The sequence below is a fragment of the Sus scrofa genome, chromosome 14 (assembly GCF_054392235.1).
Source record: "Sus scrofa isolate SSC_HxYL_T2T_F1_AM1 chromosome 14, Sscrofa_HxYL_maternal_Yorkshire_Landrace_v2.0, whole genome shotgun sequence".
NCBI lineage: Eukaryota > Metazoa > Chordata > Mammalia > Artiodactyla > Suidae > Sus > Sus scrofa.
In genome coordinates this window covers 62,163,968-62,175,063 of record NC_139396.1, presented here as the reverse complement: position 1 = coordinate 62,175,063, position 11,096 = coordinate 62,163,968, and the positions used below count along the sequence as shown (strand labels likewise).

Sequence of the window (11,096 nt, the reverse complement as noted above, 5' to 3'; positions counted from 1 at the left end):
GTTAATGATCCAGGCGTTGCCGTGAGCTGTGGTGTAGGTTGCAGATGGGGCTCGGATCCTGCGTTGCTGTGGCTCTGGTGTAGGCTGGCGGCCACAGCTCCGATTAGACCCCTAGCCTGGGAACCTCCATATGCCGCCGGAGCGGCCCAAGAAATAGCAAAAAGACAAAAGAAAAGGATGCATTAGTTGATTTCTCAGGCACTTCCAGCTCTCACGTTTGAGGAAAACCTTAGGATAGTACAAGGCCAACGGCGACGTAAGTTTGAGAACTACAATACCCACAATGCCCTGCGCTCCCCTTCGCTCTTTGTGGGGTCATGGAGAAGGATCGCTCCAGGAGGCGCTCCCCACAATCCTTTGCGGTGACTCAAGGTGGCGGCGCCCAGTGGTTCCATGAGCTACTTGGAGAGTAGTAGCAGCAGTAGCAGCGATGCAGAGGAGCTGGAGCGGTGCCGAGAGGCGGCAATGCCGGCCTGGGGTTTGGAGCAGCGCCCGAGAGGCCTGGAGAAGCCAAAAGCCGGTAGGGGACTATATTCGGGGAATCTGGCCGAAGGGCATAGGATCTTCTGCGGCCTGAGAGAATGGATGGTGAGGAGGGACTCGACTTCTTTCCCTGAGAAGTCTCTGGGGTCAGGGGTTCAGATTTAAAGCGCGGACAAGTACAGCAGGGAGAATCGTTCCATTATCCCATTCAGGGAAACCAAGGCACCAGGATGTCTCTTGACTCTGCTTCCTTGGGGTCCGTCCTAACTGTGACGCACTGGGCAGCCCTCTCCCTCTCCCAGATGACTGCAACAATCCCCTTCTCACATTCAGTCTTTTCCCGCTACCAACACATTCTCATACCCTGGGGCTGCCAGCGAACTGTACCCAACATGTATCTCTGATCCTGACTTCCTAGTGCCCTGGGAATAAATCCAACGCCTTTTAACATAAGGGTACCCAAATTATGGTCAGAATTCAGAGGGTCAGTGAATCTGAAAGGGAAAAATATTTCATTTATACTCTTATTAATCTCTGAAATTTAGCATCTGTTTTCATCATGCATGTGAACAACAAGCCACAGTAGTTTTGGCAATACCTGTTACTTACAAAAGCTACAGGTTTTCATATCTCGTTTCAGCCTTTGCAGATATATCAAAATATTTTATTCACAATAAAATGTTGAAAAAAATCATTTACACGCATCTCTGTAATTTCTTAGTTCTCTTATTGGCGCAGTGGGCACAAGGATCTGGAATTGTTGCAGCGGCTTGGGTCGCTTCTGTGACACAGGTTCAGTTCTTGGCCTGGGAATTTCCACATGCTGCAGGCCTGGCCAATAAAATAAAATAAAATTATGGTAATTTGTATACCCATTAGTAGATCTTATTTAATGCATTAATGAAGAAGTATATATATTAACAATAACACAAACTTGGTGTTTTTCTATTAACAATAAGTGAAGTTCATATCACTGGTCTTCTTTGTAATCCTATGTGTTATATTTTTTTGCATCTAAACTATTGCTCTGAGAAGGGATCCAGGCTTTACCAGACTGCCAGAGCAGACCATGGCAAAGCAAGGTTAAGAATCCCTGTTTTTTTTTTTTTTTTTTTTTTTTTTTGGTTTTTTTTTTTTAAAGGACTTACAGGCCCTTTGGTAATCCTTTTCCTGCCTACCTGTCCCTTCTTACCTTCCTGCCACACTGCACACTTCCTGTGGGTAGGCTCCAGACTCATCTCTGGGCACCGTAACTACTCTGAGGTTTTCATTTTCTTTTCTTTCTTTCTTTCTTTTCTTTTTTTTCTTTTCTTTTCTTTTTTTTTTTTTTTGTCTTTTTTTTCTAGAGCCGTACCCTGGCATATGGAGGTTCCCAGGCTAGGGGGTCTAATCAGACCTGTAGCCACCTCCACAGCCACAGCCACAGCAATGCAGGATCCGAGCCACGTCTACAACCTACACCACAGCTCACGGCAATGCCGGATCCTTAACCCACTGAACAAAGCCAGGGATCGAACCCACAACGTCATGGTTCCTAGTTGGATTCCTTAACCACTGAGCCATGATGGGAACTCCTGCAGTTTTCCTTTTTTATATAGAGAAATGTCCTTCCATCTCTGTCACTCACTGGCAGTTAGAATTTGGGCAAGGTATTTAAATCTCACTTTACCTCAATTTCCTCATCTGTAAAGTGGGAATGATGGTAGTGCCCACCCCATAAGTTTGCGAAGTAACTGAGATGATGCACCTGCAGTGCTTGACGCATATTAAAGACCCAGTAAAGTCACTTATGATGGAGCATGATAATGTGAGAAAAAAGAATGTGTGCATGTATGTGTAACTGGGTCACCATGCTGTACAGTAGGAAAAAAAATTGTATTGGGGAAATAACAACAACAACAACAAAAGACCCAATAAGAGCAGTAATTATGTAGTTAGTCTCTCTTCATGGATTGCTTTCCCCCTCCTCCTTCATGGACCGTCTGATCCCCACTCATCCTTTAATACAGCTGAGATACCGTCTCTTTGGGAAAGCAGGGTTACATACCTTTTCTCCATCATCGTCATACTTTGTGGGATTCCCTTCATATATAATGCTTTCCTTTCTTCTACAGTTGCCTCTTATCTTTTTTCCTTTCAACCCTGAGTCCCCAGCACTTAGAGTCAACTCTGGCCCATACTTGCTCTACAAATATTTATTGAGTGAGAGGTTACATGATGTGGACTTTGCAAGGGCTGGGATCCCTTCACCACGGTATTCCCCAGGGCCTACACAGTGCTCAGGAAAATAGTTCTTAAATGAATGAACTTGCCCAGAAGGCACCTGTAATGAGTGAGAAGTTGAGACTCCAGCCAGCCTCCCAGTCCAGTTGCTTCTGCCTTGACAGAATGGGTTCCCGTGTGGTAGTGGAAGGAGGACCTGATTTTAAGCACCAGCTCTGATGCAGTCCCTGAACAAGTATCATAGCTTTTGGGAGCCACAGCTTCCTTGTCTTTAAAATGCAGTTGGGTTGTTCCGAGTCCCAAACACAAATAAGCTTTTGACCATCATGTAAAGAAATAGACATGTAAGAAGTGACATCGAAGGTATCATCAGCTTCACAACTCTTTGTTGTTATGTTGTAAATCTTCTCCTGATCAAAGTAGTTGTAGCTACTAATAATGAGCACTGCTTTTTATTGAGCACCTACTATGTGACAGGCAAGATACTAGACACATATATATACATTCTTGGGCAATTCCAATAATAACAACCACCATGAGTTGAGCCCTCCCTGTAATTCCACAAAGAGGAAATTATTAGCCCCATTTTACAGATGAGAAAGCTGATGGTCAGGTGAAATAACTTGGCCAGGATTGTAGCTTGTAAGTGGCAAAACCAGGCATAAATCCCAGGTCTCTTTGACCCCAAACTCATGCTACTAGCTGCTATTATACCACTCCCTGCCACAGATACGTGCCCACTGTGGGCAAAACTCCCACCCTTTGGTCCATGACTATGTGGAAATGTAGGTCACTATTATGTTAATGTAACCTCTGGATAGAGCTCTTAAATCCAGTGATGAGGAACTGGTTGTCCAGACTTTCAAGCCACTTGAATTTTAGGGCAGCATCCACTTTTGATTCCTTTCTGCAACATCTATTTCACACCCAGGCACTACGCCAAGACCTGAGATAAGAAGATAAAAAGAGGCAAACCACGTACTCCAGTAGCTTACAAATCCAAGGAGGAGTTGGACTTGCCAAAAGGGGTCCAAAACAATGTGAAACTTCGTTATGTCCTCATGCTCGCTGTGAAAAATCCGTAGTCTTATCCCCATTTTTATAGATCAGGAAAAGCAAAGGCTTGGGGAGGTAAAACGACTCACCCAAGTTCACACTGCTTGTCAGTGGACAAGCCAGTGCTCACGTGAACTCTGTCATTGGGGTCTGGAGCCTGATGCTGCTTCTGGTCCATGACAGAACCTCACCTCTATCGCTCTGCAGTCACTACAGAAGAGGTCATTTTCCTTGTGGTTGCTTAGGAAGAAGGACTAGATCTTTAAAGACTATCCATCCCAGGTTTCCATGTTCCCCAGCAGGAGCATAGGGCACTTGGCATTCTGTGCAGCGTCACCTGTTTCCTGTGGAGGTGGTTAATACACTGTGGCCCTGCATTGGGTCCAGAGCTTCCACGTATCCATTTGGCTCAGTTGGCTCCCTAAAGACCCAAGCACATTTGGTCCCATTATTCAAACAAAAAAGTTCAGAGCCGTCTTTCACTCACCTCCCACACCATGCATCTCATCCATCTACAAAATCTTTTTGACCCATCCTGACAATCTGCATAACCAGAGCCCTGCCCCTTCACACCATCCCAGTTACCGCAGCAGTCTGCTTCGGCCCTGGCCCCACCACGGTCTGTCTCCACGCAGCAGCCAGCGAGAGTCTGTAAATCCCTAAGTCTGTGTGTGTCCCTCCCCTGTGCACAGCCCTCCAGTTTCCTCTCATCCTGCTCAAGGCCCAGGTCATCACGTGGCCTGGCCCCGACGAACTCCCCATTTCTGCTGTTCCCACAGCTTACTGGGCTCCAGCTACACTGGCCTCCTTGCTGGTTCTAAAACACGTCAGACAGACCTCTGCCTTTGCAGGTGCCCTTCCCTCCACCAGAAGGACTCTGCCGTAGAGATCCATGAGACTCACCCCCTCACCTCTCAGATCTCTGCGCAGAGGTCACTTATCATGGACGCGCTCCCTGCCCACCTTTACAAAATGATCTCTAACCTAGCATTCCTCACCTTCCTCCCCTGCTTTGTGGGTTTTTTTCTCCTATACTTATCTAATTTTGTATCAGGACTTTCCACCAACTAGAATGTCAGCTCCATGGGGCTGGGATCTTCATCCAAGTTGTCTGGCAACTAGAACACCACCTGGGTCACATTGGACCTTTAGTATTTGGTTGAGTGAATGACCGCCAGGCTAGGCATCCCAGTGTCTTGGTCAGAAAAATGTGATCCCCATAACTTCTTTTTCTCTCTCCTCCACTTAGCACACAGCCAGGCACGTAGTAGGCACCGAATAGATGCTGGAGTCAAATTACACTTAGACTTGCTTGTTTAGCATGGTGGTTAAGAGGGGGCCTTGGAGCCTGTGTGCTCCTCCCATCTCTGTCATTTATTAGCTGTTTATCTCTGGCTATTTTACATCTCCTTGCCTCAGTTTCCTCTTCTGCAGAATGAGGATAATAGTGATAACACTGCACCCCACCCCCACCCCATGGCATTGATTCAATGAGTTATACATCTGAATCACATAAAATAGTGCCCGGCACATAGCAGATGTTATTGTCATTTCCTTTATAAATGCCTCAGTGTTCGTTATTTCCACAGGTGCTGCAAATACTCAGTTGCCAACCACCCAGCCCAGCCTCAGGTACTGTGCATTTGGGGTTCAAGTTTCATCCTTTCTTTCTTTGATGTTGCCTCCCTGCTGCATGGCAGAGGCTAGATTAAACCTTGGGATGTCTGGATGAACAAGACACACGTCATCCCCGTCCTCCGGGGGCAGCTTCTGAGCTGGCGGGAAGTGAGGCTCTTTCCTCGTGTGTGTTGTAGGCACAAGGTGGATGAGCATGAACAGGACGGCAATGAGCTTCAGACCACCCCCGAATTCCGAGCCCATGTAGCCAAGAAACTGGGAGCTCTGCTGGACAGGTAACCAGAAGCCTGTGTTCCCTTCTCCCGCCCTCATTGATTAATCGCACAGTAATGGCTCCCACGGCCCGACGCCCAGCATGCACACTGCTCAAGCACATGGCATTTCTCACCTCATTGCTTTTATAACCACCCTACCCATAGGTCCTGTCATTGTCCTTATTTTCTCGATGTGGAAACAGAAGCTCCCCTCTGTGAGAGGAAACATTGGCTTGAAGTCCCAGGGAGGAAGGAGCAGAGTGGGTTTGACTTCAGAGGCTGTACTTGTTCTTAACCATTGCCTTATCCTGCTGCCCTGAGAGTAAGAGGTCAGGGACCAATGGGGTTACTATTTCTAGGGCACTTTCTGTATGCCAGGCACTGTGAAAAGACGATCCGTAGAGACCCAGGTCGGCATTCCTAAAGTAGATACCAAGGACTGCGAGCCTAGCATGTGGCTCTCGATGAAACAGATCCAATGGCAAAGAGGTTGAGGAACTCTGCACCCCAAATACCCGCTGTGCCCTGGGAGATTTCCATTCCTAATAGAGTATTCAAGTCTCTGAGAAGTCCTGCAGTAGAGAGACCTGTGTAACTTTGTTTAGCCCAGCATCTTATAAACACATTTGGCCATGGTGCCCTTGTTCCAGGATTGGCCGGTCCAGACCCATGCCCACCGGACAGAGCCCTACAGGTTTTGAAAGGGAGATTGAGGGGAGTTCCTGTTGTGGCTCAGCGGGTTAAGGTCCCACCTAATATCCGTGGAGATGTGGGTTTGATCCCTGGCCTTACTCAGTGGGTTAAGGATCCAGTGTTGTTGTGAGCTGTGGTGTAGGTTACAGATGTGGCTCAGATCCCATATTGCTGTGGCTGTGGTGTAAGCCTGCAGATGCAGCTCTGATTGGACCCCTAGCCCAGGATCTTCCATGTATTACGTGTGCAGCCCAAAAAGGCAGGGGAAAAAAAAAAAAAAATGGAAAGAAAGAAAGAAAGATTAAGGATGGGATGGTCAGGCCGTGGTCCTTCAACTTAAAATAGTCTTGGAAAAGGACAAGTGAGACCTCTCAAAATGCACTCCAGCTGCTCTTTGGAGACAGAACGTTGGGCCAGGCCTCAGCAGCCTGCACCCCACAGCCCCAAAATGTGCTATACATGTTGAAGGCCAGCTGTCATTTCAACCCACTAGAGTAGTTTCTCTGTGACTGTTTGGTTTTGGGGTGAACAAAGCCCACCTGGTCTTGCAGTTATCTATGCTGGAGACGGTCAGATTCCCAGGTCAGGGTCTGAGCCTAACCGGCATGATCTCCGCTCCCGCTCTCCAGACCACCCTGCCTGGGACTTTGGGGCTGCCTCTGGCTCCTAGAGGGCAGTTAGGAGAAGTACTGTGTTCGCCACCAGGGTGTTGCTGAGAACATTGGTCCCTGTGGTGCATGGTGACGGCTCTGCCTGCATTCACCAGAGCCCTGCTTCCCTGCCTTGGCAGTTCCCACACCCCCGCTCTCCCTATGCTTCTAGAGCAAGGGTTTGTTTTATGTGAAGTTCCTATGAGGCTCGTTGCTGATCTCCATCCTCCTTCATCCTTGTTGTAGCTGCCATTTACTAAGCATCTGCCTGCAGCCAGGCCCTGTGCTGAGGGCTTGGTGTCCACTGCCTCTTTTAATCCTTGTGACAGCTCTAGGAGGCAGGGACTCATCATTCCCAATGTACAGATGGGTAGCACAGTCTCAGAGAGATGCGGTCCCTTCTTAGTAAGGACCAGAATCAGGATTCTTCACCAGGTCTGAAGTCTGACAAAGGTCAGTGGCTTGTAGCAAAGTCAGTTTCCTGGTTATGATAACGGCCCCTGGGTACACATGGAGTTACCATGGGGAGAAGCCATGTGAGGAGTATGTGGGATTTGTCCGGATTAGTTCTTAGCACCACATGTCAACAGTTACCTCAAACTTTTAAAAAAATCAAATAAAAAAAGGAGTTCCCGTCATAGTTCAGTGGTTAACGAATCCGACTAGGAACCAAGAGGTTGCAAGTTCAATCCCTGGCCTTGCTCAGTGAGTTAAGGATCCGGCGTTGCTGTGGCTGTGGTGTAGGCTGGCAGCTACAGCTCCGTTTCGACCCCTAGCCTGGGAACCTCCATATGCTGAGAGTACGGCCCTAAAAAGACAAAAAGACCAAAACAAAACAAAAAACAAAAAAAGATCTGCCCTGCTCTAGGAGCTGACCTCTGAACCATTTTTTCTAGACTGGTCATATTTCCCTTTTCGTGCTTGCTGCTGGGAAGTTCAAAACAAAATGTGGGCCCTCTGTCTAGCAAGTGTGTAGGATTTCTTGACCACAGTTGTGGCACTTTCTGTCCTTCCTGCTATTATTTTTCTCTTTCCTTACTTGAAATTGCCCTCATTTGATTTGATTGTACTGTATCTTCAAAACTTCTTCAGCACTTTCTAGAATAAAGTAGGATTTAAACGGATGAAGCAGCGCAGTTTGTGCTGCCCGGGGCCATTCATCATGTTAACGGTTATAGGCATTAGCCTTCTTATCAGGCCAGTGTGCTCCCTGCTTCTGCTCTTAAACATTACCCTGTCCCTTCCATTAAAAAAATTTTTAAAAAGTTTTAATTCAAAAAATTTTTTTCTGGAGTTCCCGTCGTGGCGCAGTGGTTAATGAATCCGACTAGGAACCTTGAGGTTGTGGGTTCAGTCCCTGGCCTTGCTCAGTGGGTTAAAGGACCCAGCGTTGCCATGAGCTGTGGTGTAGGTCGCAGACGTGGCTCGGATCCCGAGTTGCTGTGGCTCTGGTGTAGGCCGGCGGCTACAGCTCTAATTCGACCCCTAGCCTGGGAACCTCCATATGCCGTGGAAGCAGCCCTAGAAAAGGCAAAAAGACAACAACAACAACAAAAAATTTCTTGTTATGCAAAATCTCATCCTAAATCAACTGTTTTCTCTTCCCTTAGCTCCATTACCATCTCAGAAGTAGTGAAGGAGCCAAGAAAGGCTGAGGTACGACGAGGCACCCCAGAGGATGACGGTGAGCAGTTATTTTTAATAACAGCTTTCGTTTATTAAGCACCTACTGTGAGTTTGGAGCTAGGACATACGGGTTTGGCATTTTACCTTCTTTCCCCGCTGCAGCCCCTTTAGTGGTGATACTGTTCCCCGGGGGGCACTGTTGTGGAAGCTGGGGCCCTTAGGGGTGCAGGCCCTTGCCTGAGGCGGCCTCATCTCTGCCCCTTGGCAGGAGCCCCTCAGCACCGCACACCACAGCCTCACCCACAGGAGTCTCTGACCCCTGCCCAACTCCTGAGGCACTCTGGAAGCTTCCTTAGGCAGGAGACTCAGCTGCTGACTTCCAGAAGCCCCTGAGGGCTTGCCAACCTGATTTGGCAGCTGGCATCCCCTCAAGTGTCCCTGTCCTGTCGCGCCAGCAGATAGCAAGCATGCCTCTCATCCTCTGAAGCATCACTTTGTGGCTAGACAGCAGCAGTTCCCTCTGGACCAGGAGCAAAGGAGGGCAGAGGCAGGGCAGCCTTGGTGCCTGGGGGTAGGGGGGCCCTGGCGATGCTGACCCCAACTCTTTGGGTTGCAGGCTTCCGCCTTTTCTTCACCTCCATCCCTGGAGCCTCTGAGAAGGAAGCTGCTCCCCAACCCCGCCGGAAACGGTTGCCTTCCAGCTCCAGGTGAGATGGCGCCCTCTCCTCAAGCTCCCTCTTTTTGGGGCCTTCTCTCTTGGCCAGTCGCCTCCCTGTATCCCCCCCATAAACAGACCAGCTCCAGTCAGGTTTGGGCCCAGAAGGAGCCCTGTCAAGTAGCTGGAGAAATAGAGGGAGGGCGAAGGGCGCGGATTTCCATCGGGAGTTGGCTTTGGATGTTTACTGCTTGTGAGCACCATCTTGTGCCAGACATCTCACTCCTGGGACATCCCTGTGAGGCCTGGACTCTGGTAAAACCCCCACTGCATAGATGAAGATGCGTAGGGTCAGAGAAGTGAAGTCACATAATGAGGTCACACAGCTGGCACTGGAGCCAGGTCTGCCTCACTGCCAAGCCTGCGCTCTCTAACTGCCACCCTCTCTCTCTGGCCGCTTTCGGACTGAGGCACTGAGAGGCAGCTCTGGGGCCCTGTGGTGACTGTCCTCCCCTTGCAGCAGCGAGGATGGTGACGAGGAGTTGCAGCGGTGCCGGGAGGCGGCTGTGTCAGCCTCCGACATCCTCCAGGAGTCCGCCATCCACGGCCCTGTCAGCGTGGAGGAGAAGGCAAAGAAGAAGAAAAGGAAGTTGAAAAAGAAAGCCAAGAAGGAGGCCAGTGCCAGTGTGGCTGCTGCTGCCACAGTCACCACCACAGGCAAGGCCGCAGTTGGGAAGCAGAGCAAGGAGTCCGCTGAGCTCAATGGAGCCCAGGTACCACTTGGGACCAAAAAGAAGAAAAGGAAGAAAAAGGCAAAGAGGGCCGGCGAGGCTGCCCCATCCCCGCCAGCAAAGAGTGCAGCAGCCACGCCTGTACACCGAGTCCTGCCTGTGGGCACGGGGCCCAACTAGCGGCGCCCCCTGGGGACAAGTCTTTCCCAAGCCCCACCTCCCTTTCCAAGTGCAAGAACTCAACTCTGTCCATGATGGGCTTGCCCAAGGGTCGGGGCCGAGAAGAGGTTGTAAGGTGAGAAACATGAGCAAGGCCTGCCCTTCTCTGCTCCCACTGGGTACCAGAGTGTTCTGTGGCCTCAGGAAGAAGGAGAAGGACCCCAGTTTTTCAAGGCTGATGGCCAGGTGGCAGAGCTTCCACCTCCTCAGCCTGTTGTGGGAGACAATCTGAAGAAAACGAGGGAGGGGGTCCCCGAAGTGCCAAGGCCCAGGAGGAGTTTGGTGCTTCTCCCTCCAGTCACCCAGTCTTGAGAAAGGAGAGATTCCCTCCTCCCCCACCCCCCAGTTTTCCAGAATTTTCTTCCTCCACATTTGTGAATACACCATGTACAGTTGTGTCTCTGAGCCAACCAGAGTATCAAAAATAAATTGTCGAGGGACCCAAAACATAACAGAGTGATTTGGGTGCTGCCCTCCATCAGTGCTGAATCTTGATGAGTCATTTGAAGTAAGCACCACCCAGGCAGGGTTGTCCTGCCTACACCCCAAGTAGGGTTCCTGCAACAGCTTCAAGACTTTCAGGATGTGCCACGGCACCCAGGGATCAGGATTCATCTACAGGGGTGTTCTGCAAGAAGTACTGGAAGTTCAAGATGAAGCTAAGATTCTGGCTTCCTTGCCTGGCCTCAGAGATTCAGCAGAGCAAGGAAAACAGGTGGGGGATGTGTATGTGTGTCTGTGTGTGTGTGTGTGTGTGTGTGTGTGTGTGTGTGTGTGCACGCACATGCGCACGTGCCAGCCCCACCCCTCCTTGGTCCCCAGGCCCAACCCCAGCTGGGTGATGTGTGGACAAGCAAGAAGTTTCCAA

At 49.5% G+C, this 11,096-nt stretch overlaps 1 protein-coding gene across 9 annotated transcripts in view; it reads left to right on the top strand.

The window, feature by feature from the left end:
- The first annotated feature begins 359 nt into the window (after nt 1-359).
- C14H12orf43 (chromosome 14 C12orf43 homolog) overlaps nt 360-11,096 on the top strand; it is a 14,484-nt gene continuing 3,747 nt past the window's right edge. For 5 of the 9 annotated variants that reach the window (XM_084995631.1, XM_084995628.1, XM_084995629.1 and 2 more), the window contains exons 1-6: nt 360-520; nt 5,352-5,394; nt 5,577-5,675; nt 8,608-8,681; nt 9,240-9,330; nt 9,799-10,943. In XM_084995631.1, the coding sequence (XP_084851757.1) occupies nt 394-520; nt 5,352-5,394; nt 5,577-5,675; nt 8,608-8,681; nt 9,240-9,330; nt 9,799-10,189 (825 nt within the window). In that variant the 5' untranslated portion in view covers nt 360-393 and the 3' untranslated portion in view covers nt 10,190-10,943. The remainder of the gene's footprint in view (nt 521-5,351; nt 5,395-5,576; nt 5,676-8,607; nt 8,682-9,239; nt 9,331-9,798; nt 10,944-11,096) is intronic. The other 4 variants (XM_084995634.1, XM_084995635.1, XM_084995633.1 and 1 more) reach the window with 1 other exon arrangement.